Source organism: Barbatula barbatula (assembly GCF_947034865.1).
Source record: "Barbatula barbatula genome assembly, chromosome: 10".
Taxonomy (NCBI): domain Eukaryota; kingdom Metazoa; phylum Chordata; class Actinopteri; order Cypriniformes; family Nemacheilidae; genus Barbatula; species Barbatula barbatula.
In genome coordinates this window covers 2,542,098-2,564,455 of record NC_136773.1, presented here as the reverse complement: position 1 = coordinate 2,564,455, position 22,358 = coordinate 2,542,098, and the positions used below count along the sequence as shown (strand labels likewise).

Below are 22,358 nucleotides of genomic sequence, written 5' to 3'. Positions count from 1 at the left end.
ACTATGAAAATATTTGACAGTAGGTTTGTACTATGAACAATAATGTACAGGTGGCTATGAACAGATCATAATTTAGACTTAACAATAGTGATTTAAGTGTGCATCAATTATAGACATTAGCTATTAAAGTTGCAGTGCAAATAATGCAAAAATAAATCATTTAAAAACTAGACAAATTAATCAGTTTAGAGACGTCTAACAAACAAACGTTACGTGGCCCAAACGTAACTTCCGGTAGACCTCAGCAACGAATCAATAACTCGAGTAGTTTTAATGTAACACATTTAATATACAATAAATCGTATTAATTATGTAAATTAATAATAATTTCAATGAAATATAAAAACTTAAATTCTAACCAAACACAGACCGGAAGTTAACTTCAGGCCAGTGCGTCCGATGAAACCGTCCATGTATCAAACAGGGAGTGCTTGACCAGTGTTGTTTACGTCTTGCAAAATGGTGTGTATAGTTAACCCCTCTAACCACAAATTACCCCACACTTATTCTCCTGGAACCTTCATTGGGCAGACAACTTAACCAATAAGCCCTTATGTCTTATGACACAATACTCAAAACAACATGCTATTATCTTTTGAACATGTTTGGCAGCTGCAGTCCTTATAACACTGTTAAGATTAAAACCGTGCAGAGGACTTTCCACAGCATCCACGGAAAGAAGTCTGTGCTAACAGGGGCCGGTCTTTTATTAGACAGCACACATGGAAATAATGGAAAATCATACAAGTAAAAAGGCACGTGCTTTACTTCAAGTCCAGGAACACCCGTGACACTTCTCAGACATTCAACCCTGAGGGTGAAAATGAAAGCATCCAGGGAAGTCTTCTGGGATCTAAATGCCATCACACAGTGTTCCCCAAACTTTCATCATGCTGACTCCAGGTTAGTTCTAAAATATGATTGTTTTGTATCTTGTTCAAATGTATGAATGGAAATATATGATCAATAAATTAACTAATTTCCCCAGTTACACATTGTAGAAATATATACTTATACATTACATCAATTATTTACTATTTTCTATTTAAATATATACTATATTATTTATATGGCTATCAAGTAATATATCAAGTACATTCATTTCATAAGTACGTTTCATCAATTTGACATAAATACAAACAAACTCAGATGTTCATGTCAGGAATAAGAGTTTGGGTGGTGATCATGTCCTGTATTCAAAATAATTTTTTCACATTTTGTACGGAAATATGACCTAACATGGAACTGTTTTGTTAAGATTTACCCAGGTTTTGCATAAAAACGTGTTTTTATTTTCTAAACCGAGCTGAATTCACAGATTCACAAAGAGCCCAAATTCATCCAGCCCCTGGAAAAAAAGCAGTATGAAAGACCTGAAGGCCAGACTGCAGAGACAACAAACATTCCAGGGTTACAGACAGCTCACAGTAATTCCCAAACCTATTGTTTCAACTACCATCCAGCTGCTTTGCAAAACTCCACAGCACAAAACTCAATGCACATTCCCCCTGGTCAAAGACCAAGACATAGCAAAACGCCAGAGCGTGTGTTGACTGCAAGACAAAGCAAAACGCAGCTGTGAAATCAGAGCATGAAACCGATGAGACGTATCCAGTGCATCTCGAGGAGCCCTGGCATCCCTTTGCTGTTGACCGCTCTTGTACCAGGACTTTTGCAAGAATGCTGACCTGCCACCAAATATTAGACGAATTGAACAGATCGCTACAGATGCACCACCATTGACTGATAAATTCCGAAGACACTTCCTCCAGAATAAATATTTGTGAAATATCTAAATTTTTGAATATACACCGTTTCCTGTTTCATAACACATATTATAAAAGAGTCAAAAATGTTTTATTAACCATCAGTGCCTTGCAACAACAGTTTCAATTATTAGTTGCCAGCAAACAAAACAAGGGCAAAAGAGTACAATAATTAAATGAACACTTCTAGTGAAACAACAGACAAGTGATGAAGACTGAGCATTCTCATGTGAGTCAGACCAATTTTCCCAAACATTTTCACTCTTGAAGAAAACCATCATCTGAAAACACATCAACTGACACCCCCAAGGACAATCAGACTAAGACTGTGAGATCTCCAGAGCATTTTTACAAGCATGAGAAAGTAAAGAGTCCTGGCCATGCTTTGCGGTTGTGTCATCATGTGTTTAAAGTGAGTACAGAGACATTTGGCAACTGTACAATGGTTTTATTTTTATATTTTGATAAACAAACATGAATTTGTCCAAACGGACACTAATCAATCTACACGATCATTTCTAGCTGCCTTGCATACTCGATGACTTGTTGGGCCAGCTCTGTGGAGGGGATGGTCACTTCCTCTGTCTTTTGGTGCTGTGTACTGAATGAATAGTATCCATCAGGGCTCTGTGTCCAGCCTTTCTGTGAAACAGCAGCAATCTCATATTATGAAAAGTTACATTCAATCTGTAAAATCACTACAAGTAGATTAACCAGATAATGGGAATGTGATCTAACACTTACTTTCTTCGCATATTCTGTCATCTTTTTTGGACTGGAAAAGAAAAGCACCCGTGTGGCCTCGTTGAATTGGATCTGTTCATATGCTTTCTCTATACAGCCTGCAATCTCATCTCTATAAAAACACAATGAGTTAAAACCAAGATATCCAAAACTATTTTGCATCTATATTTGATTTCTGCACGATGAACAATCCCTACCGAATGGTGTCCAAGAGAATGTCAATGAAGAAGTTATAGCTTTCAGCAGGGATATTTCCCTTGGCAAGGAAAACTTTGTTGTAATTTCCCTCCATCAGGTACTGGTAACAGAAGGAAAAGATGCAACTTTTTGTCGAAACTTAAGGTGTAAGAAACAGACCTTCCTATATGCAATTTGTGTTCAGAGTCAAATATTGAATTATTTTCACACCTGCTCTAATGAAACCGGATGTGTGATGTAGACATTAGTCTGGATATCTTTTGCGCTCAGTCTTTCCAGCTCTGTGTGGAACTCAGACACTCTGTTCTGAGAAAGCAGGAAGAGTAAATTCAGACCCAGCAACTGGTGCCTGTAAGCGGATTCGGATAATTCATCCCTGTGGAATTAAAAAGAGAGAAGCAGATAAACACCACGGCTGTTTGCAGAAGCTGTTACTTCATAACGGTCAACAACTCACTGCACCCACCTACAAACCTTACTGATGTCATTTATTAAGTTGAAAATTAAAAACATACATATTCATCATGCAATACAAATAGCGAGAAAAGTATGTGATGCAAGGCCATAATTACTTGTAATCAAAGTAATAACACTTGAGCTGAGCCATGTAGCGTTCGAAAGACGGGATGTCTTTCTTGAGTATGCTCCATAGTGCTCCAATCTCCAATACATCTCCTGTAAAAGAAACAGAACAACTTAACAACATTTCAACACAGTTTAACATGTTTATGAAATCTTCACAAATACTTACTGGCAAGAATAAGCTGCTGTTTGGTTAGTTTGGCCCCAGTAGTTGGTAAAAAGTTCAACTCCAAAAGGGAAATCTATAAGGTTTTCAATACAGCATTAAAATAATGCAACACATTTAAACATAGTATTAAATACGTGACGGGTGTATAAAAGAAGTGTCATCATAGTGTATATAATATTCAAAACTACAATAATGAATAGTATCATTTTATGCCATGTATCACATTTTGTATGTACATCTCTCAGTTCACATAGGCTGTCCGTTTTTGTTTTGGGCTCGTTGACTTGCCATTTTGGTGGTCTACAAGTCCAAATCGCTATACAGACAACTCACACGGTTTTAAGATGGGATTGTATTGTAAACATTTAAGTAAATCACGATTAATAGCCGCTCGTTAGTAAACAGGTAATTCGGAGCGTTTTCGATAGCACGACAGCTAACTCCCGTCGGGTGACTTATTTTGCTATTTTCTATTCTCAGACCCCTGACAAACCTATCACATTTCATCGATCTTACCTTAAGCTTGCTCAGTATCTCGCCGCATTTGTTTAGATTTGGATTCTTTTTATTCCACTCAGCTTTCAAAGTTTCATACAAGCCCGCAGTCTCTTTCAACACAGCCGCCATGGTGATTCTGCAAAAATGTACGACACCGGCCTATCGGAACACGGCAGGAAGTTGTCGTAAAGAATGTTACCGTGGGAACGAGGGAAGCTGATAAATGGCAATTTTAGGAACACATCGCGTTTGACTGATATATATATATATATATATATATATATATTCCCTTAGTAATAGTAACTAATAAATAATATACTTTTGCATTTCAGTAAACATGTTTTAACGATTACATAATTACAATTGATAACTAGAGGTATACGAGGCAGGAACATTTTGCTTTTGCCAGAATTATTATGCTGAGTGTCCATTAAAAAAGTGTTTCGTCTTTTATTTTATTTGGGTGCGCGTTATTCAAACGTAGACTACTGAGACTAGCCTGAAACAGCTTCCATTGTTTATATTTTAATTGTGAAATTTAAGATACAGGCTTACGTTCATTTATTTACTTATAAAATAAATTACTACAAAGATCGTGACCACTCGTACACTTTAAGGGGGTTATGATATAAACATAAATTTAAGTACACAAAATGACGCATCGGCGCCCTCTGTTGGACACAGAACGAAGGGAGCGCCGCATTAGCGGCTGTTGTTGGAACAAGCAAAGGTAGGCTGTAAATTTGTATTTCCTACAGTGTAAATATTTGCAATAAATTATTAATGTCAGAGAAAGAAAATGATTTAGCTTCATTCTGATCCCGTTGGTTATGTCATGGCCGAACGTAGACGTCTCTGACATGCGCAGTTAAAGGGGGACAAAGAGGAACGAGTGGGCGGCGGTGGTGGCTTATGACAATCTAGTCATCGCGTTATTTCTGTCACACCAGCAGTGATTTTAAAGCTATGGGACGACCGAAAAGGTCCAAGCCACACCCTACTTTATGCAAGAGTCAAGCACAACTTCAAGTGCGACCAATCAAGGGGGGTAAACAAGATACAAGACCACGCCCCTTATACATACTTCATAAAGATGCGTTTTTGTGAGGGGCAAATGGTTAATTTAGCCTTTATTACAAAGAAGCCAATCCTCCACTATACTGTGCCTAACGTCGCGCCACCCCCATTTGTGATGTTTAAAAAAGACGGCCAATCACGGCTAACTGTGTTTTATCAAAACAGACTCCTTTGTCATAGAAAAAAAACCCGGACCCAAGGTGAAGCTGCGCAGATATGCGCCTGATTTTTATTGCTGGAGGGAAACCCTTTTCAAAGTTAAATGTGTGTCGCTGCTGTTGAAAAAAATGCTTCTTGCTTTTACACGTGTATAGGTGGAAGTGAGCAATCCGAGTAAACAAAAGCTGGCGTGTTTTTCGTTTCATACGCGTTGTTTAAAGTCATTGTTTTCTTCATTTAAAAACAAATCCCCGCTTGGGCACAAAAGCAGATAAAGCCATAAGACACGACAATGGCGAACGCTCCCTGTAGCCTTGTTTATAATGTATCAGTAATGTAAAAAGTCTCCCCTTGACTCACGCCATCTATATTCTGTCATTGTAACATTTGTGAAACAGGATGAATTGTTATATTTTCTTAATATTCGAGCAAATGTACCACATTAATCCACATCGTCCCGATGTACAGTACAAGCATTATGCAGCAATAACGTCAAGGTGTTGTTCTTTATTTATCAGGCAAACGCGTCGGGCCTCTGTTTCCTGCTTCGGAGCGCTGTGCTCGGGTCCTGACGCGGAGCCCGTGCAGGGCCGTACTGGAGACCCCGCGCCGCCTGCACCTCTATCGTCTCGGGTGAGTTTGTTACAATGTAGCAATTTCTCTATAATTCTCAATAACTATCGCATCGCTGCAACATTCGCGTGTTGCATGCCGTTCACATACCTCATCTCTGCCCGCTTATTACAGCCGGGCCGCTGCATATGCCGGCGAATAGGTTGATTTTACAGCGAATTCCCAAGCATACCCCTGGTCCAAGAGTATTCCAACATAAACTCTCATATTTAGCAGGGATAAAGATAGGCTACGCATTTGCGTCTATTGGGAGACCAAACACCTGAGATTCAGTGTTTGCGCGCGCTGTCTCTACTAATACGTCGGTCAGAAATACTACGTGTCGACAATCAGTTATTGTCAGATATGCTCGTATTGCGTCTGTAAACGCAGAAATAACAGCTAGGAAGCTAGTTAGCCACGGCTAATTGAGTCTGCAGCAGATCGGGCATCAAAAGCTCGTTAACGGCGACGATAAAGGCCACAAGTGCGGTTAAACCTTTTTAAAGAGTCGCAAATAAAATGCATCGCAGTGCACCGGTGAAAATGTCGAGTGAGTTAATACAGTATCGCAAAAATAACGTACAGTCGCCGTATCCTGGAGGTTCCGAGTGTCTTTACGGTCTCCGGTGGTCTTTGAATGTAAGATGCTCTCGACACTTTAAAAATATATCCTGTTGCGCAGAAGCTTTAAATATGTGTAAATGATTGACCGTGCGATCTGCGGTGTTTATTTCCCCCCCAACAAACATTAGTGGCGTCCCCGCCTACCTCGTTTTCAATCTGTGGTTTGGATTGTTTTGGGTGAGACTTTATGACCAAGACAGCGTATGACTCACCAAAGTCATCGCGGTTTGCGAGAAGAGCTGTTTGTGGGTCGATAAATCGCGATATTTGCCCGTAAGTGCTAGTTTGTCGTTTTTCTGTCTGTGAGAATTTGAGGGGATGCGCGCGCTTTTTGTCGCTCACCTCTCTCGCGCCACAGAGACGGTGCACGAAAGTTCAGCTGCTTGTGTTTGTGAGGTGAACACTGTCGCTTCTCTCACTCCTGTTAAGGCACAAATGGCTTTACATTTTTTTAAATGTTGGCTTGTTTCTACATTTAATATGCAGGAGATGTTTTTATTTCATTTATCAAAACAACAAAACTGGAGTGTTGGTTTGGGATGTGTCTCTGAAACGGTCAAAATGTTTTATATACAGTAAATTCTTCAAAATATCTTCTTTAGCGATCTACGGAAGAAAGTCATACAGTTTTGAAATGACAAGAAATAATGACAGAATTTTCATTTTGACGGTGATCTACTCCTTTAATCTTTTCTCATTTATGTTACAGCTAATGTTTCAAATATAACAGTAAACTCTTTACATAATGCAAGATGTCTGTGACGGGTCTTCGAGATGTTTGGCCGAGTTGAAAAAATAAATAAATGTTTCTTTGGCTAATGTTTGCAAACTTTTTGTTTACAGTTGACATGGATGATGAAGATGGCAGGTGCTTGCTAGATGTAATTTGGTATGTGCATTGCTTTTCTAACACCGTTACCTCAACAATAATGTTAACTATTGTACATTCATATGGATATTTTAAAGTATGGTTTGTTGTAGTCTTAGACCCGGCTAAATAAAGTTTTCTTGTTTTTACAGTGACCCACAAGCACTCAACGATTTTCTTCATGGATCAGAAACACAAGTGAGTACTGAAAGTGAAAGTCAGATTTTGTATTTGGTTAAGTTTTTATTGTGCTGGTGGAGACAGCCGAATGCCGAACCCAGGCACATCGCAGAATAACACAGCACACATGCGAAACAATAATTTTTCCTCACATTTCTGACCCAAGACGGTTATTCAGCTTATTAATCCTTTCCTTGCAACTAAATTACTCCTTTTAATTTCAGTCTTGATTTTTCCTCTTTGGTTAATTCACATATTTGACATTGACTAATCTAATGTTTCCTGTCTTTTGACTCTTGTTTTCTACGCTGTATGCTTGTCCTTTTAACTTGTGTATGCCTGCATTTTTTCCTGGTTGATTGTTGCACTGTCCTCACGTTGCTCTTCCCTTGCTTTGTCTGACTTTTTACCTCCTTTGCATCTGCTGCCTGTCCCTTTCACACGCCTGTCTGTGTGCTGTGGTGATTTCTGCTTGTCCTATCCTGGGTATGTCTGTCTGTAGTTGGACACTGATGACCTTTTGGATGGCTCAAGTGACCCGTCCAGCTCGTTCTTCTCCAGCACTGGGGTGAGTAATTTCCCCCAACCCCCTGTCTCCATCCTTTTTTTGTAGCACATGCTCTTCAGCCCTGCCATCCATATCAGGTGCATTCTGCAACGGATCTGCTTCTACAACAATCACAGGGCCGGATTGTGCCCGAGGCCTGCCATGTCAATCTCATCACTTCCATTTGATTCCTCCTCCATTCAGAATGTACTGCCACGTCAATGTACTAACATTGATCTCTCTGTCTCTTCCAGGGCCATGTTCCTGAGGTCCAACCACAGGCTCAGCTGTCGACAAATGAGCCAGGCCTCCCCAGAGTCAGCGTCGATTTGGACTTTCTGGAGGACGATGACATCCTGGGGGGATCGCCGGGAGGAGACAACGGCAGCAATGGTATCGGGACGAACCATGAGCCCTGTGACATTTTGCAACAGAGTCTGGCCGAGGCAAACATCACAGAGCAGAGCCTTCAAGAGGCAGAAGCTGAGCTCGATCTCAGTTCCTTTGGCTTAACTGGTCTCACGCAAGTAGTCCAACCCCTACCCGATGCCAGCCTGTCTGGGGTGGGTATTGGAGGTGCCACTCAGATTTTCCCCAGCCAAGGCACCCCAAATGCACCCTCTAATGCCACCTCAGACATGCTCGGCTCAGTCCTGTCACATCCAGGCCTGCAGCTTCAACCCCAGGTCATGAACAAGGCCATCAGTGTCCAACCGTTTGTACAGCAAGTTGGGCTTGGAAATGTAACCCTTCAGCCTATTTCAAGCCTTCAGGCCTTACCGAACGGCAGTCAGTCTGGACAGTTGGGCATAGGACAGATTCAAGTTGTTGGCCAACCCACTGTAATGACAATAAACCAATCTGGGCAGCAGATCTTGACGAAAACTATGGGTGGCTACCAATTGCATCATCCAGGGCCTGAGGCAGCAAACGCTGGAACGCAGGCTGGACTTGGAAGCTCCGTTATGGGGTCAGGAGGTGGACTGTTAATTCAAGGGGGCAAGCCGACAATAGGTTCCCCTGCCTTAAATGGGCCAGCTGTGTGTTTAAGTAATACACACACAAACAGCAGCGGAAACACGATGGCCACCGCCGGTGGTATTGTAGGTTTTGGTAACGCGTCTTTGAGTGCAGGAATCGGGTCTCAGACCCAGCCGCAAGGCCAAATCATGCAGAATGTCATCATCCAGCGAACGCCAACACCAATACAGCCCAAACCTCCGCAAGGAGGTGCCATCCAACCCAAAATCTTCAAGCAACAGCAACAACTTCCACCCCCTCACTCCTTGCCAAACGATGCTAATAAAGCCCTCGGGGTGCAGCAAATCCCAGTTTCCGCCGGTCAGAATGTAACTTTCCTCACTGGGAAGCCTGCCTCAAATGTAGTCTTGAGCACGCAGGCTACGTCGCAGGGAACCCAGTTTTCTCAAGCCCTCTTTAAGCAACAGGGCCCCCAACAATCAGGAAAACCACTCAGTGTTCACCTGCTAAACCAACAGGGCAGCATCGTTATTCCCTCCCAAACAGTCCTGCAGGGCCAAAACCAGTTTCTCTTACCGGGGCTTCAGGCTGGAGGTCAAATCCTGACCCAGCATCCCAGTGGTCACATCATTACCAGTCAGGGACCCGGAGGGCAGATAATTGCTAATCAGATCTTGACAGCCAATCAGAACATCAACCTGAGTCAGGTGTTGGCCTCACAGGGTCATCCCGGTGCTGCTCATATCCTCTCCGGACACATTCATCTGCAACCCGGTCAGATGGGTCAGCCCACGTTGTTCCAAATGCCGGTGTCATTAGCCCAAACGCAGACACAAGCCCATCCTGTAACGGGTCACATGCAAACAGTCATCCAAGGCATGCCTATACAGAATTCCCTTTCTGTCGAGAGTCTCAGTCCTGCTGTCAGCTTACAGACGTTGCAGCAGTCCGGTGGCATTCCGAGTAATAGTAGCAGTGGAATGACAGCCATGGCACCGTGCCAGCCCGGGGAGGGTATCACGGTGCTGGGCGGCACCACAGACCCGGCTGTCCAGGCTGCGCAGGCTCAACCCCAGCATTCAATCCTCACGGTTCAGTCAACCCCAGCGGTTTCCATAGCTGCCTCTGTTCCCTCCTCCTCATCTCCATCGCCAACGATGGCCACATCCGCACCATCAATGATGGGGTTGGGTCCTCAAGCCCAACACAGCCCAGGAAAGGTGTTGTTCACGTCGTCCGGTTCCAGTATGATCCTGAGCCAGGAGTCTCTTCAGATGTTCCTGCAGCAGGTTAGTATGTGCTTTCTTTAAGTCTAATCCGCTGTTTGCTAAATACGTGCTTTAGCCAATAAATTAGCATAACATCGTTTGCTCACCAAGCTGACCTCTGACCAGTTGTTTTACTCCCATCCCTGAATTTATAAATGTACTCATGTTAGGAGCAACAGCACCAAGCAGGAAAAGAGCCACCTGCCGCTGTAGGTGTACCTGCATCTGTTATCGTCAGCGGCAGCAGTTCTGGTCCCGCCCCTTCAGGCAATGACAACCTGTTAGCTGAGACTCGGCAGAGGCAGAGTCCCAGCCCCTCCCTTCTTGGCCCCGCCCACATGGCGACAGTGGTTAACAAGGTAGATGAGCTTAAGCTCTGTATTTAGCCCCACCCACCTGTTGCTGCCACTGCTGACCACTGTCTCCCAGCAAAACTCCCTTTATCTCCTTGTCTCTGCCACCCTTCTCATTGCTCGAGTCCTGTCGATCGTTTTATCACTTTGCCTGTATCATCAGATCTAGTCTTGTTTGCTTTTTTGTGTTGACACCTTTCCTGCGTTACTCCACTGCTCATATGGATTTTAATTGATATATTTATCCATTGTTGTTTTGCATGATATCGTCTCAGATTTGTATTATATTGTTAAGTTGCATGAGTATTCGAGAAGAAAGCCTGCCAAATTATATTGACACTCATTAGGAAGTGTCGTTGTGTGAATAACAGTCCAGATGTTGCTCTTCAAAACAGTTAAATGCAATGAGGAGGAAGCTCAGGAGACTGTTTGGTTGCATTTGCATCATCCTCATGCATTTTTCCATGAGCATGGAGTGACCGAGCTGTCGCATTATATTTTTTCTTCTGTCCTCTTTGTTCCATTCACATATCTATCCATCGTAACATTTACACTTCTGTTCCCCTCACTTACTATAACTGCAGATTTTAACCTCGATCAGTCCCCCCTCCCACACAATCTCCCTGCACCTCCATGATAAATCAAATGAATTACCTTTAAGATCACTGTCAAAGATTTGATTTTGATCACTCGCTCGCTGCCCTGATTTACCTTTATCTCTCTTAGCAAATTTAGTTTAGTTCCTTTATCTGTTCGCTGTGAACATATTTCACAAAGATGTTCTTTGCTAAGATGCTGTCCTTTCCACCAGATCCCGGGGGTTTCTGTTCTGTTTTAGTTGATTGTCTTGTACAGCTTTTATTTTTTTAGTACGCTATAGAGATCTATTTCAGCTTGCTAAGGTTTCATTCATCTTGATTTTAAAAGTTGGGAATAAAATGTATGTTCCTATCCGATTTCGTCCCCTTTTCTATTATCCTGCTTATATTTGTTTATTGTTGCTTGTTGCTGTTTATTGCATTTTCTTTACTGGTGTGATTGAACATTTTTAAATGAACATTTTAGCGATGCACTGAAATGGAAAAACTATGGGCAAATCCTGTATCTGAACCTTCATTTATTATACAAACAGGGCAACTATCAAATGGAGCTGCACGATTCTGGAAAAATTGAGAATCATGAATCTTTGTTTCAAATAGAGAATGCGATTCTTTTAACGGCTGAATGACTTTTAAAAGTTGGTTCTGTAAGGTTCAAAAATAGCTAATTTAGATATGTAATATCTTGCTTCAAAATTATTACATATTTCATGGTTAGCCTACAGAAACTTTAGTGAGATTTTCTTTTTACAACAAATATACCATACAAACTTCTACTTTAATTGCATTGATGCAACTTCATTTATAAACTGAACAACACATCACAAAGCGACTTGCATTGCATTGTCATATACATTTTTCATTCTAAGTATATGCAATCCCCGGGGATCGAACCCACAACCTTGGCATTGCTTGTGCTATGCGCTTACCACTGAGCTACTGGACAGGTTCTAGCAATTTACCTGACTATTTCTGGACAGGATTGTGCGAGTTGGCAACTCTGTTTTAATCCCAGTACTTCTGTGATCATTTGACAGAAATAATGATAGTGTGTGGTTGAAATAACTAGTTTGTGACGTTGTTTCATAGCTAATGATGATTTCTCTGCTTCAGCTGCAGCACGAACACAGATTAAAGCGTAATGAATTTAGTCGAAGGTGAAAGTTGATTTTCATTAATGAGATTGTGTTGATGTTTGAATCGAGATAGCAATCTTTTAACTATCAATTGTGCAGCTCTACTATCAAACATTCTGTTGGAATGTCATGCTTTTAAATTAGGGCTGTCAAACAATTAATCGCATCCAGATTAAAAGTTTGTTTACATAATTTGTCTGTGTACCAGGCATATTCATTTTGTGTGTATAAAAATAAACAGAACACAAAAAAACACACGTGTGTGTGTGTATATATATATATATATATATACATACAAGGAAATATTTTGATGTATTCATTGATATTTACTAATTATTAATAATGTTTATATTACATTTTCTTAAATATATGCATGTGAGAGTATGTATGTGTTATAAATACAAATTGAATGTGCACAGTACACTGACATTATGTAAAATTTTATTCTGGATGTGATTAATCGTTAAATTAACTTGTATAATAGTTTATAATATGGACATGAAAATCTAAAATCATGTGATCAGCTTTTCAGAAGTTTCATTACTTTTGCATCTGATCTGTGTGTCTGTTGGTTTACTACTAGGGGTGACACCATATAGTCGAAGATTCGATGCTTCGATAGGAGTAGCCTGATTCAATTCTTTCAGATCCTAAACACTTTAAATTTGCACATTGTGACTTTATTCTGGCTTATTTATTATAATTTCTTATTTATATTTATAAAGATATGTTCTGTTCTAAACAAATTCTGTTAATTAATGCATGATTGTTATTTGGTGCATCAATGTTGTGATGGTCTTTGCGCTGTACTCTTAACCACCTGGTGCACACACACGTATGATTCGACTATCAACAGACCGTAAGCAAGACGTGTCAATTCTGATTCGACGATGTAAATTCTCACATCGGGGACACCCCCATTTACTAATAAACGTTTTTTGGTTATAAATACAGGATTGTGTTTGTAAGTGATGTTGCGGGTTTGGAATGAGGTTAACCTTAAGCTGCGTGCACCCTGTGTCAACTCACACCTGGCTCCATGTTTCAAACAAATGTAAATTCTATCCAATGGTTTTGTTTATTTCACTTGGATGAAATGAAACATTAAAGACATTTTCTACTTGTTTTTAAAATCTCAAATACTTCAATATGAAACACCGTAGAGAACTTTATGGATTTAAGGGTATTTGTTTTAATGGAAACTATAATAATGTACACTGATATTTGGATGCTATTGATGTGATGTATTCTGGCTGGCAGTAACTCCTGTTAGAATAATGCCCAAAACAAAAAAACTATAAACTATACCCATACTGTGCTTCACACTATTGACAATATTGAGCTGAAGCTTGATTTTGAAAATTTCAATCTCAAATCGTCTGTCAAAACATAAAACGCAATTCAATATTTTCCCCAATTCACACAGCCCTGACAAGCCTTAAAAGAAAATAACAAATCCAGATACTCTTCAAAAACTCTGATTTATTTTGTAGACTTCCCTTTTTGTTCCTGTGCACAGCGTTTTTGAAGTTGATTTTGTGCCAAATCTGTCAAGATTACAAGTTGTTAATCTTTTTAAGATGTTTAAATGTCTCTGTGATAACCAGAAGAGAAGCTGTCAAATTTAACATCTTTCATATTAAAGGGTTCAAAGGGTTCGTATTCATAATGATTTTTTTTTTTTCAAGTTTGGTATAGATTTCAGTGCATCCCTAAAAATACAGTTTATGTCCACAAATTATTCTTCATACGCATCATCTAACAATTTTGCCTTCGCTCTTCCCACGTCAAGGTTCCATCAGCAGCACATCCACATACTATAAAGATCCAAAGCGCCTCCCCGTCTCGAACAGTGGTCACCCCTACACCGACACCCACCCTCTCCGACAGCCCTCAACCCGCCCAGGTGTCTCCCCTGACACTTGGGCATCAGATCCAGTCTCCTCACCATCAGTCTCGTCCTCCCTCTCAGCCCCAGACTCAAGCTCAGACTCCCTCACGCTCGTGCACCCCTTCTTCTCTGCCTCCGCTTTTCATTATACAAAATCAGATCGGAGGTTCTCCGCAAGCACACCAGCCGGCACCTCCACCGCCGCAGCAGCAGCAACCTCAGCAGATTCAAGTGCAGCTTCAACCGCAAGTTCTTCCTCAGCCCGCCACCCTGCAGCCAGACGTACCTCCTTCCTCCTGCTCCCCGAAGCCTCAACAGCCGCTTCCTGCGCAGTTCCAATTCCAGCCGGCCGTCAACGTGTCCTCGGGCACAGCGCTGAAACAGCAGGTGACTGTGGTGCCTGGGCTGACCGCAGAACAGCAGCATCATTTACAGCTGGTCAGCGCGCAGCTGCAGACCATGTCATCAATCGCACAACCTTCTCCACAACAGAAGCAGCTTTTGGAAAAGCTTCACCAGGTATGATGGTGTCACCTTTAGTGTCCACGCTAGTCATGATCTGTCAAGTTGTTCTGTCTATTGGAAGTTAAATATTGTCGCAAAGAAGCAGAATCGCAATATAAATTAGATATTTTCCCAAAATCGTGTGCACACTTTTGAGATTTTAATCTGGGTGGAAAAATGATTTGCGTAATTTAGCAGCTCAGTTGACTGAATACAGACGTAAAAAGTCAAGACTGCAATTCTTTCTGGTTAGTTACACTGGAAATCAAGCTCAGTTCGTTGTGGGATACAATATTGTGCTTTGTAAATTTTGCATACCGTGCACTGTATACATACAATATTCTGTAGCAACATTATGGAAGACATTTATCATTTAAGCTAAATTGATTTTGGCTTTTGAGATGATCGACATCATATCGACCGAATAAAAAAACTATTAATTGTTTTTTCGATTTTTTCTTCTTAGTCCATCTTAACATTATTCAAGATTTTCCAAACAACTATTGTCTATGTGCTTCTTATTTAACCAGGTCCAGCAAAACATTCTCCTCCAGGCTAAGCAGCAGGTTCAGGCTCAAACCCAAGCGTCTCAACAACAGGCCACAAACCAGTTCAATAAACTGCCTGATCAGGCCTCAATCCAGACCGCAACATCCACGGCCAGCGGCACCATCCAACCTCCTGTCACATCACTTCTGCAGCAGAAATCCGTGCTTGTCAAGTCCTCTACTACAGGTGGGCGCCGCATATTTTGAACATGTAGATGTTGATAATATGAAAATAAAAACGTGCTGAAAGTGTGTTATTCTTACCTTAGGTGCAAATGACACGCAAGTATTTTCTGCTTCGGCGAACCAAGGAATCACTACTCCAAACCTCATGCAGGCCGCTCAGGTGAGGGAAATATACAGTGCTGCTCAAAGGTTTACACACGCCCTGCAGAATCTGGAAAAAGCTGAAAATGTGGGAAAAAGTTTAGAAATTCCGAAATTTAAAAATGAAGGTTTATTTTCAATTTAGTCCTGCCCTGAGCAAGTTCTTTCACGTAAGAAATCTTAACATAAAGTTCACACCAAAGAATAATAACAAAAGTTCTAAAAATAGCCCAGGGCAAAAGTTTACACCGATTATTCAAAGATATCTGATAATAACAATTCTGAAGATGAAATTAATTAACTTTCAGAATGTTATTAATTCGTAAAATAACTATTAATATTGAATATCAGACTGGTGACATTTCTTGACATTTTCTATGTACAGAGCACAAATTTGATTGTCAGGATATATTGTAGGGTTGGGAATCACAGGGTAACTCACGATACAATACAGACTCAGATACATGCTCACGATACTGATAATATCATGATGTGACGAAACCACGATAATCAATATATTGTTTTGCAATTCTATAACGATACATCACGGTATCTGCCAAACTATGAGAACTAAATTCTGACTCTATTCTGAGTCTGTTCTGACTCTTGTGATGGTCAAATTTGCAGGCCAAGTCAGGTGTCATAAGTTCAGTTGGTGGACTCGCTCTGGGTAAAACGGGTTTGCAGATTCAGGTTTTGGGCACGGGATTGTCTCAGATGCCTGCACCTCCCCCACCTGCTCCTGTACAAACACAGGTAGAGTTTAAAACCACATTACACAATATTAGATAAGTACAATAAACCCCGTGGTTTCATGTTTATGTTTAATCTTTTTAATATTTGTTGTCTACTCACAGACATCAACGTTAAAAAGGCCCTTTGGTATGGAACCAAGCAAAGAAGCCAGGTAGTAAAACATGCTCTACTCTCTGATGTTTACATGTGCGTCAGGAAAGCAAAACTAAATGTGGAATCTTTAATTGATCAAGTTGTCTGCCTTAGTTCTCAACACAAATTTTAGCTGCAGTCTTCTCATTTCAGATTCCACGTTAATAATGTTACACTTATTCAATTCTTGCTTGTGTTGTCATTGACATTGAAAAACTGTCATTCACACGCCATGTAACATTTTCACACATGCCTATCAAACATCAAGTATATGCGCAATGTTTAAAAGCATTTACAGTCGTGTTGAAATGTGAGAGATGTTCTTACACCGTACTCATGTGTCTGTTTGTAGGATGCTGGAACAGCTGCGAAAACAACAGGGCTCAGTGCTGCATCCTGACTACAGCTCGCCTTTCCACACGTTTGAGGACACACTTCATCGACTCCTGCCGTACCACCTGTACCAAGGCATGGCTTCATCATCAGAAGATTACCGCAAAGGTAATCACGGATACCTATGCATCACCAGGTTATATGGCACTGTCTGTGGTGCTTAGTTGTGACGCATGCGTCAAGTCTGACTATGTAACTCTTCCTCTGTTCTGATCTGTGCAGTGGATGATGAATTTGAAAGCGTCTCAAATCAACTCTTGAAGCGCACACAAGCGATGCTGGATAAATATCGTCACTTGCTCTTCGAGGAGTCAAAGGTATCATTTATAAAACATGTCACTCGTGTGTCTAAACTGCAATTGGGGATATACATTTTTCCTTAGGATGTCAACCCATAATGCTGGTGTTGCTATTGTCGTATCATATCTGAGCTCGCAGTGGACTTACAGGTATCCTATGTGCTTCTTGTTTTGGAGCAGAGGCTGGGTCCCTCTGCAGAGATGGTTATGATTGACCGCATGTTCATTCAAGAGGAGAAGGTCGCTTTGAGTCAGGACAGGGTTCTGGCCAAGGAGAAACCAGGTAATGATCAAATATTACAGAAAGTATGTTTCATGTGTCTTTTCTTTTATCCAGTTGCCATATATTTAAGAAGGAAGTCTGGGTGGGACACATATAAAGGCAGGGGGGGGCATTCTTGTTTTGTTTTCTTCAACACATTTATCTTTTCTGGCGTGCTTGCTATGGGTACACTTGCTTATAGATGGTGCAAAAGCTAATAGACATGTTACTTAAACCACAAGTGGTCTGTTTTTATTTTCATAGTGAAAAGTTTTCATATTTTTGTCTTGGGTCTATTTTGTATTAGGGCTGCACAGTTCATTTAAAAAAATGCATGTGATATGGCGGTTTGGCTACTATTTTTTTAATGCGCAAACTCAGTGAAGTATAGTTCAATGCAGCTGCATCTGAACGCCAGAGGACGCTCTCGCAAGGAAACTCCAATGCGCCATAGAAGAAATAGGCCTACCACACATTTAACCAGGCAATGCAGTCTTTCTATCTGCAGCTGTCATCTTTCTTCCACTGTTTGTCAATACCTCAGGCATTTTCATGATAATAAAGTATATTTATAATGATGATGTTTGACAAGTGTTGCTTTAAGCGACTCCAACGCGCCGTGCTTTCAGCATTTCACGCTGATCACAGAGCCGTGCTTCATGAACAAGCTGCGCATGAAACTTAAAGGAGAGATTTTATTTTCCTACTTTTATTCTTCCTACTTATAAATGTAATATAAATCGTCCACAGAATGTGTCCGTTAAGTTTCAGCTTAAAATACAAAACAGGTCTTTTATTATACCATGCTCTAGATGCCCAGTTTTGCATGTGAGGAGAAACGTGCTGTTTGGTTTGTCTCTTTAAGTGCAAATGAGCTGCTAGTCTCTGACCCTTTTCAGCAGAAAACGCAGCCAGGGCTGTAAGAACGGTCACACTGTCTCATCTTTAAACACCAAACACATTGTTTTCTATAAGCGAACAGACTCCTAACATAGGCGTCATGTTTTCTATATGCAAAAGCAAACATTACAAACCGATCGCGTATTTACAAACCAAACACACTGCCTTCTATCAGTGAAAGCATCCTAACAGTTACCCAAGAAGGAAGGGTCACATAAAGCGAATGAGAAACTACTATGTCTTGTCTTTGAACACCAAACACATTGTTTTCTATAAGTAAAAAGGCCGGTCCCTGTTGGTCTGGTCTTGACCACTTTTCGGGAGACCCGCAATTGCATCCCGGTGTTTCACGGGGTAAATGAACAACACGGGAGGGTGGCGGGAGAAATGGGGGTGTTGACAGGTATGTTTATAAGCGAACTGACTCTTAACAAACGTGTCACGTTATCTATATGTGGAAGAACGCACTACAAACCGGTCTCGATTTACATACACACGGCTTTCTATAAGTCAAAGTACCCATGACAAACCCGTGCGCTTGTTAAACCACACACACTGCTTTCTATAAGTGAAGGTACACAAGACAAACGCATCGTGTTTTCTCTAAGTGAAAGTAACGTTACACAGGACAATCCCGTCCATGTTTACATGCCACACACATTGCTTTCTATGAGTGAACTGACAAACGTGTCACATTGACGTGTCACAAAAGTACATTTAATCTACTTTTAAGTTGCCACAGCAGGTCCCTGAGGTCTTACTTAAAAAATACCGCTACGTCTTTTTTTTGCTGCTTTGCCTCATTAAGTCTGGAGGATTTTCATTGTAAACTAAATAAATCCATTGCTCTCTTGTCTCCTGTGAGGGTTTGAACAGTGTTCTGTGTTGGTCTGTGTGGCCAACAACAGAACAGTTAGCGTGCTCTGCTTGCTTTTGCCATGGGGTCGGAACTAATTCATGTATGTTGCTTGCTAAAACAAAAATGGTGGCAGAACCATGGTTGGACACGTTCAGAAAAAGGGGCGGTAATATTATAATAAGAACGGCTACATACATTAGAAAGGGAGCGAAATATAAACGGCTTGTTTTCTCACAGGCTTGCAGAGATAAGCTCACATAAACAAAGTTACTGTGTCGCTATTTTTCAAGTTTTGTGAGTTGGCAGATGCACCAGAGACCTGATTATAGCAGTTAAACATGGAAAAAGTCGGATTTACATTAAATGCCCCCTTTAAATGCAACCTTTGCGATAGCCAGATCAAAAGATTTTTGCACTGTGAAGAAATGCCCTAGCAAAAGGATGTCCAGGGGACCTTTGCTGTTTAATCACCTTTTTTCTCCCTCTTTGCAGAAGAATTCGTGGCTAATTCCTGTTTGCTGGACAGCAGTGCAGTCAGGCCTATAAAGGTAGAGCTGAGCTCTGTAAGAACCGCACCACCGGCAGTTGGAACTCCACCTGTTGCAGCTATTACCCCTGCCCCAACTCCTGTTGCTGCCTGTGCCCCTACTCCTGCATCTGCCCCTACTCCTGCTTCTGCCTCTGCACCCTTCCCTCCCACTAAACTGGTGATAAAGCAAGGCGGAGGGAGCGCATCTGTATCCTGGTCCACCAGTTCCACCCCTACGCCTGCTCCTGTGGTCCGGCCCTCTGCGGAGCCGGTAACACCGAGTGCCTCCTTCAGCCGCACTTTGTCCTCCTCTCGACCTGCAGCTGCCGACGATGACGACGATGTCACGCTTCCCCAACGAACCAGCAAGCCGCCTATCAAGACCTACGAGGCGCGTCGGCGAATAGGTTTGAAGCTCAAGATCAAACAGGAGGCGGGATTCAGTAAAGTTGTTCACAACACCGCCCTAGATCCGGTCCACTCCCAATCCCAGCTCACGCCACAACCGCCGATCCCCGAGCCACCTCAAAAAGTCAAGCCACCTGTAACCACAACCACCACTGTCATTAGAACTCCACCCCCGGCTTCCTACCCCACCCCCTCATCCACTGTCACTACAGTAACCGCACAAAAAGGCTCCGCCTCCAGTAGCGCAACTTCCTCTAGCGGAGCACCGCCCTCCTCTTCTTTCTCCTGGTCTACATCGTCCCCTTCCACGTCTACGGCCCCAATGAATGGCACTCTAGAACACCACGAGGTAGGCGGAGTCAAACGCAATCCAGCGTCCACGGCCACTCCTCCGCTGACCACGTGCCGGCTCCCGCTCCGAAAGACGTACCGTGAGAACATCAGTCCTCGTCACAGGCCCGGCGTGCCAGGAGGCGGAGATACGTTGCCTTTTACACCAGCTGGACCTCTTACCTCCTCCCCTAAACCGCAAAGCTCGTCTCCTCAACCCGAACGGACTGTGATAGCCAGTGTGAAACTAGAGAGGCAAGGTGGACATGGGCGATCCCACACACACGCCGAATCACAAGGCCTCGCAGCAGTAGAGGATGTTCTTTACCGCGGTATCAAAAATGCGTACCAGGACCACCCGGGTTCCTCGGACAAAGAGGACGAGATGGAGGACGCCGGTGGCACGGGTCGATTAAAAGGCATAGGGGGTAAAAACAGGGATGGAGGAAGGGGTGCTTTCAGGAGGGATCAGCACGCTCCCGGACCGCCTTCTTTAGGAGAGTCTTCCTGCACAAGAGACTCATCACTTCCTGCCAAACGCTGTAAATCAGACTCTCCAGACATGGACAACGCAAGTTTTTCCAGCGGCAGCCCGCCGCCTGACGACTCGCTCAATGAGCACCTGCAGTGTGCCATAGACAGTATACTGAACCTCCAACAGGGCCCTCCCGGCCACGGAGGATCCGGGCGAGGGACGTTAGGGAGGGTTCACGGGGCCAACCTGCCCAACCAGCACCAAACCCACCCCTCCTACAGACCCCCCCTATCGTCTCAGCCCTCTTCGACCCCAATGTCCCAGCATCCACAGGGAAGAGGACAAAACGGGAAATTGGTTTCACAGACGCACAGTAGATAACAGGCCCTGTGGTGGAAATTGACTGAAAGACTGAAAAAGCAGAAGGTCAATGGAAAGGGAAAGAAAACCGAGACTTTTTTCCATGTTAAGCTGTGTTTGCTTTCTTTGTCTGTGGTTTGTGCTGATGAAATGTGTTCTTTTGGTTTACATATGGCCCTTTAAGTGTAAAGGATAAAGTGCACTTGGGTTCGAAATTTGGTCCCTCTTAGTTTTTTTCTGAATGTTATACCGGGACTGCTCCTACACCTTCAGTTTCACCATTTTTTTGTGAGAGTCACAAATATATGACCAGTCATTTAATAAATAATGTGCTTTTTTAGTTCCTGTGAACTTATGAACAGACTGCAGAAATTTGGCATATAAAGCAGCTTTTTGGAAAGCAAGTTTTCTTTTTGGACAGACCAATTTATCAGTTGTAGTTATAGTTATAGAACGGTCTCCATGATGTAATCGTTTATTTGAGAACCCTGCAAGAACAATAACGCATTACAATCATTTTGCGCTCTCCCCAATATGAATTCTGGTCTCGGTCAACACTTTATGTTAATACAGAAATGAACACCAGAACTGTAGAGAATCTGTTGAGCTGAATGCATTCCATTATCAAGAGCACATTTACAAATCAAACACGATCACAGCTCAGAGTTGTTGGGACTTTAATCATGTTGCAATATTGCCTGTAAACCAGGTTTAAAGCCACAGACAATTTCTCTTTCCCTCCGATTGTTTTGTAGACGTGTGTTCAAATGCTCATACAAACACATACTGAAGACAGAATCACTGAAGGATTTCACTTCGGACCGCCCAGAAGCAAACACAGCGAAAGCAATGACATGGAACAAAAGAACAATAATAATGTAAAGAGAAAAAGAAAATAGAACTGTAAGAATTGAAGTATAGTACTACAGATTAATTTTGTATTGTATTTATTGTGTATAATGACACTTTTTAAAAACTGTACATTTAGTAAAACTGTAAATTAAACCTTGCTTTTATGAAA

At 42.0% G+C, this 22,358-nt stretch overlaps 2 protein-coding genes across 3 annotated transcripts; one reads left to right on the top strand and one right to left on the bottom strand.

The window, feature by feature from the left end:
• Positions 1 to 2,199: 2,199 nt before the first annotated feature.
• On the bottom strand, positions 2,200 to 4,159 carry psmd8 (proteasome 26S subunit, non-ATPase 8). The gene is made up of 7 exons (XM_079466518.1): positions 3,976 to 4,159; positions 3,460 to 3,532; positions 3,281 to 3,383; positions 2,919 to 3,084; positions 2,708 to 2,808; positions 2,511 to 2,622; positions 2,200 to 2,408 (listed from the first exon to the last, which is right to left on the bottom strand). Exons 1-7 carry the CDS (start codon positions 4,084 to 4,086, stop codon positions 2,271 to 2,273), a joined length of 804 nt encoding a protein of 267 aa, XP_079322644.1. The 5' UTR covers positions 4,087 to 4,159; the 3' UTR covers positions 2,200 to 2,270.
• A 1,550-nt stretch (positions 4,160 to 5,709) lies between these two features.
• bicra (BRD4 interacting chromatin remodeling complex associated protein) lies at positions 5,710 to 22,355 on the top strand. 2 transcript variants are annotated; one of them, XM_079466516.1, is made up of 14 exons: positions 5,710 to 5,826; positions 7,276 to 7,321; positions 7,453 to 7,498; positions 8,282 to 10,297; positions 10,447 to 10,635; positions 14,157 to 14,774; positions 15,290 to 15,494; positions 15,577 to 15,653; positions 16,262 to 16,390; positions 16,492 to 16,541; positions 16,875 to 17,023; positions 17,138 to 17,232; positions 17,392 to 17,497; positions 19,728 to 22,355. In XM_079466516.1, exons 2-14 carry the CDS (start codon positions 7,281 to 7,283, stop codon positions 21,356 to 21,358), a joined length of 5,352 nt encoding a protein of 1,783 aa, XP_079322642.1. In that variant the 5' UTR covers positions 5,710 to 5,826; positions 7,276 to 7,280; the 3' UTR covers positions 21,359 to 22,355. The 2 variants fall into 2 exon arrangements, with proteins under 2 accessions (XP_079322642.1, XP_079322643.1); XM_079466517.1 differs by lacking the exon at positions 10,447 to 10,635 and having other exon boundaries at positions 5,795 to 5,826.
• Positions 22,356 to 22,358: the final 3 nt, after the last annotated feature.

Bases quoted from the DNA above. Each gene is read 5' to 3' on its own strand.
- psmd8 (XM_079466518.1), bottom strand. From the start codon at position 4,086: ATGGCGGCTGTGTTGAAAGAGACTGCGGGCTTGTATGAAACTTTGAAA. The intron at 3,533-3,975 runs GTAAGATCGATG...AAAACCTTATAG, and splicing joins AGATACTGAGCAAGCTTAAG to ATTTCCCTTTTGGAGTTGAA. The intron at 2,409-2,510 runs GTAAGTGTTAGA...GCTGTTTCACAG, and splicing joins TGACAGAATATGCGAAGAAA to AAAGGCTGGACACAGAGCCC.
- bicra (XM_079466516.1), top strand. From the start codon at position 7,281: ATGGATGATGAAGATGGCAGGTGCTTGCTAGATGTAATTTG. The intron at 7,322-7,452 runs GTATGTGCATTG...TTGTTTTTACAG, and splicing joins TGCTTGCTAGATGTAATTTG to TGACCCACAAGCACTCAACG. The intron at 10,636-14,156 runs GTAGATGAGCTT...TCCCACGTCAAG, and splicing joins TGGCGACAGTGGTTAACAAG to GTTCCATCAGCAGCACATCC.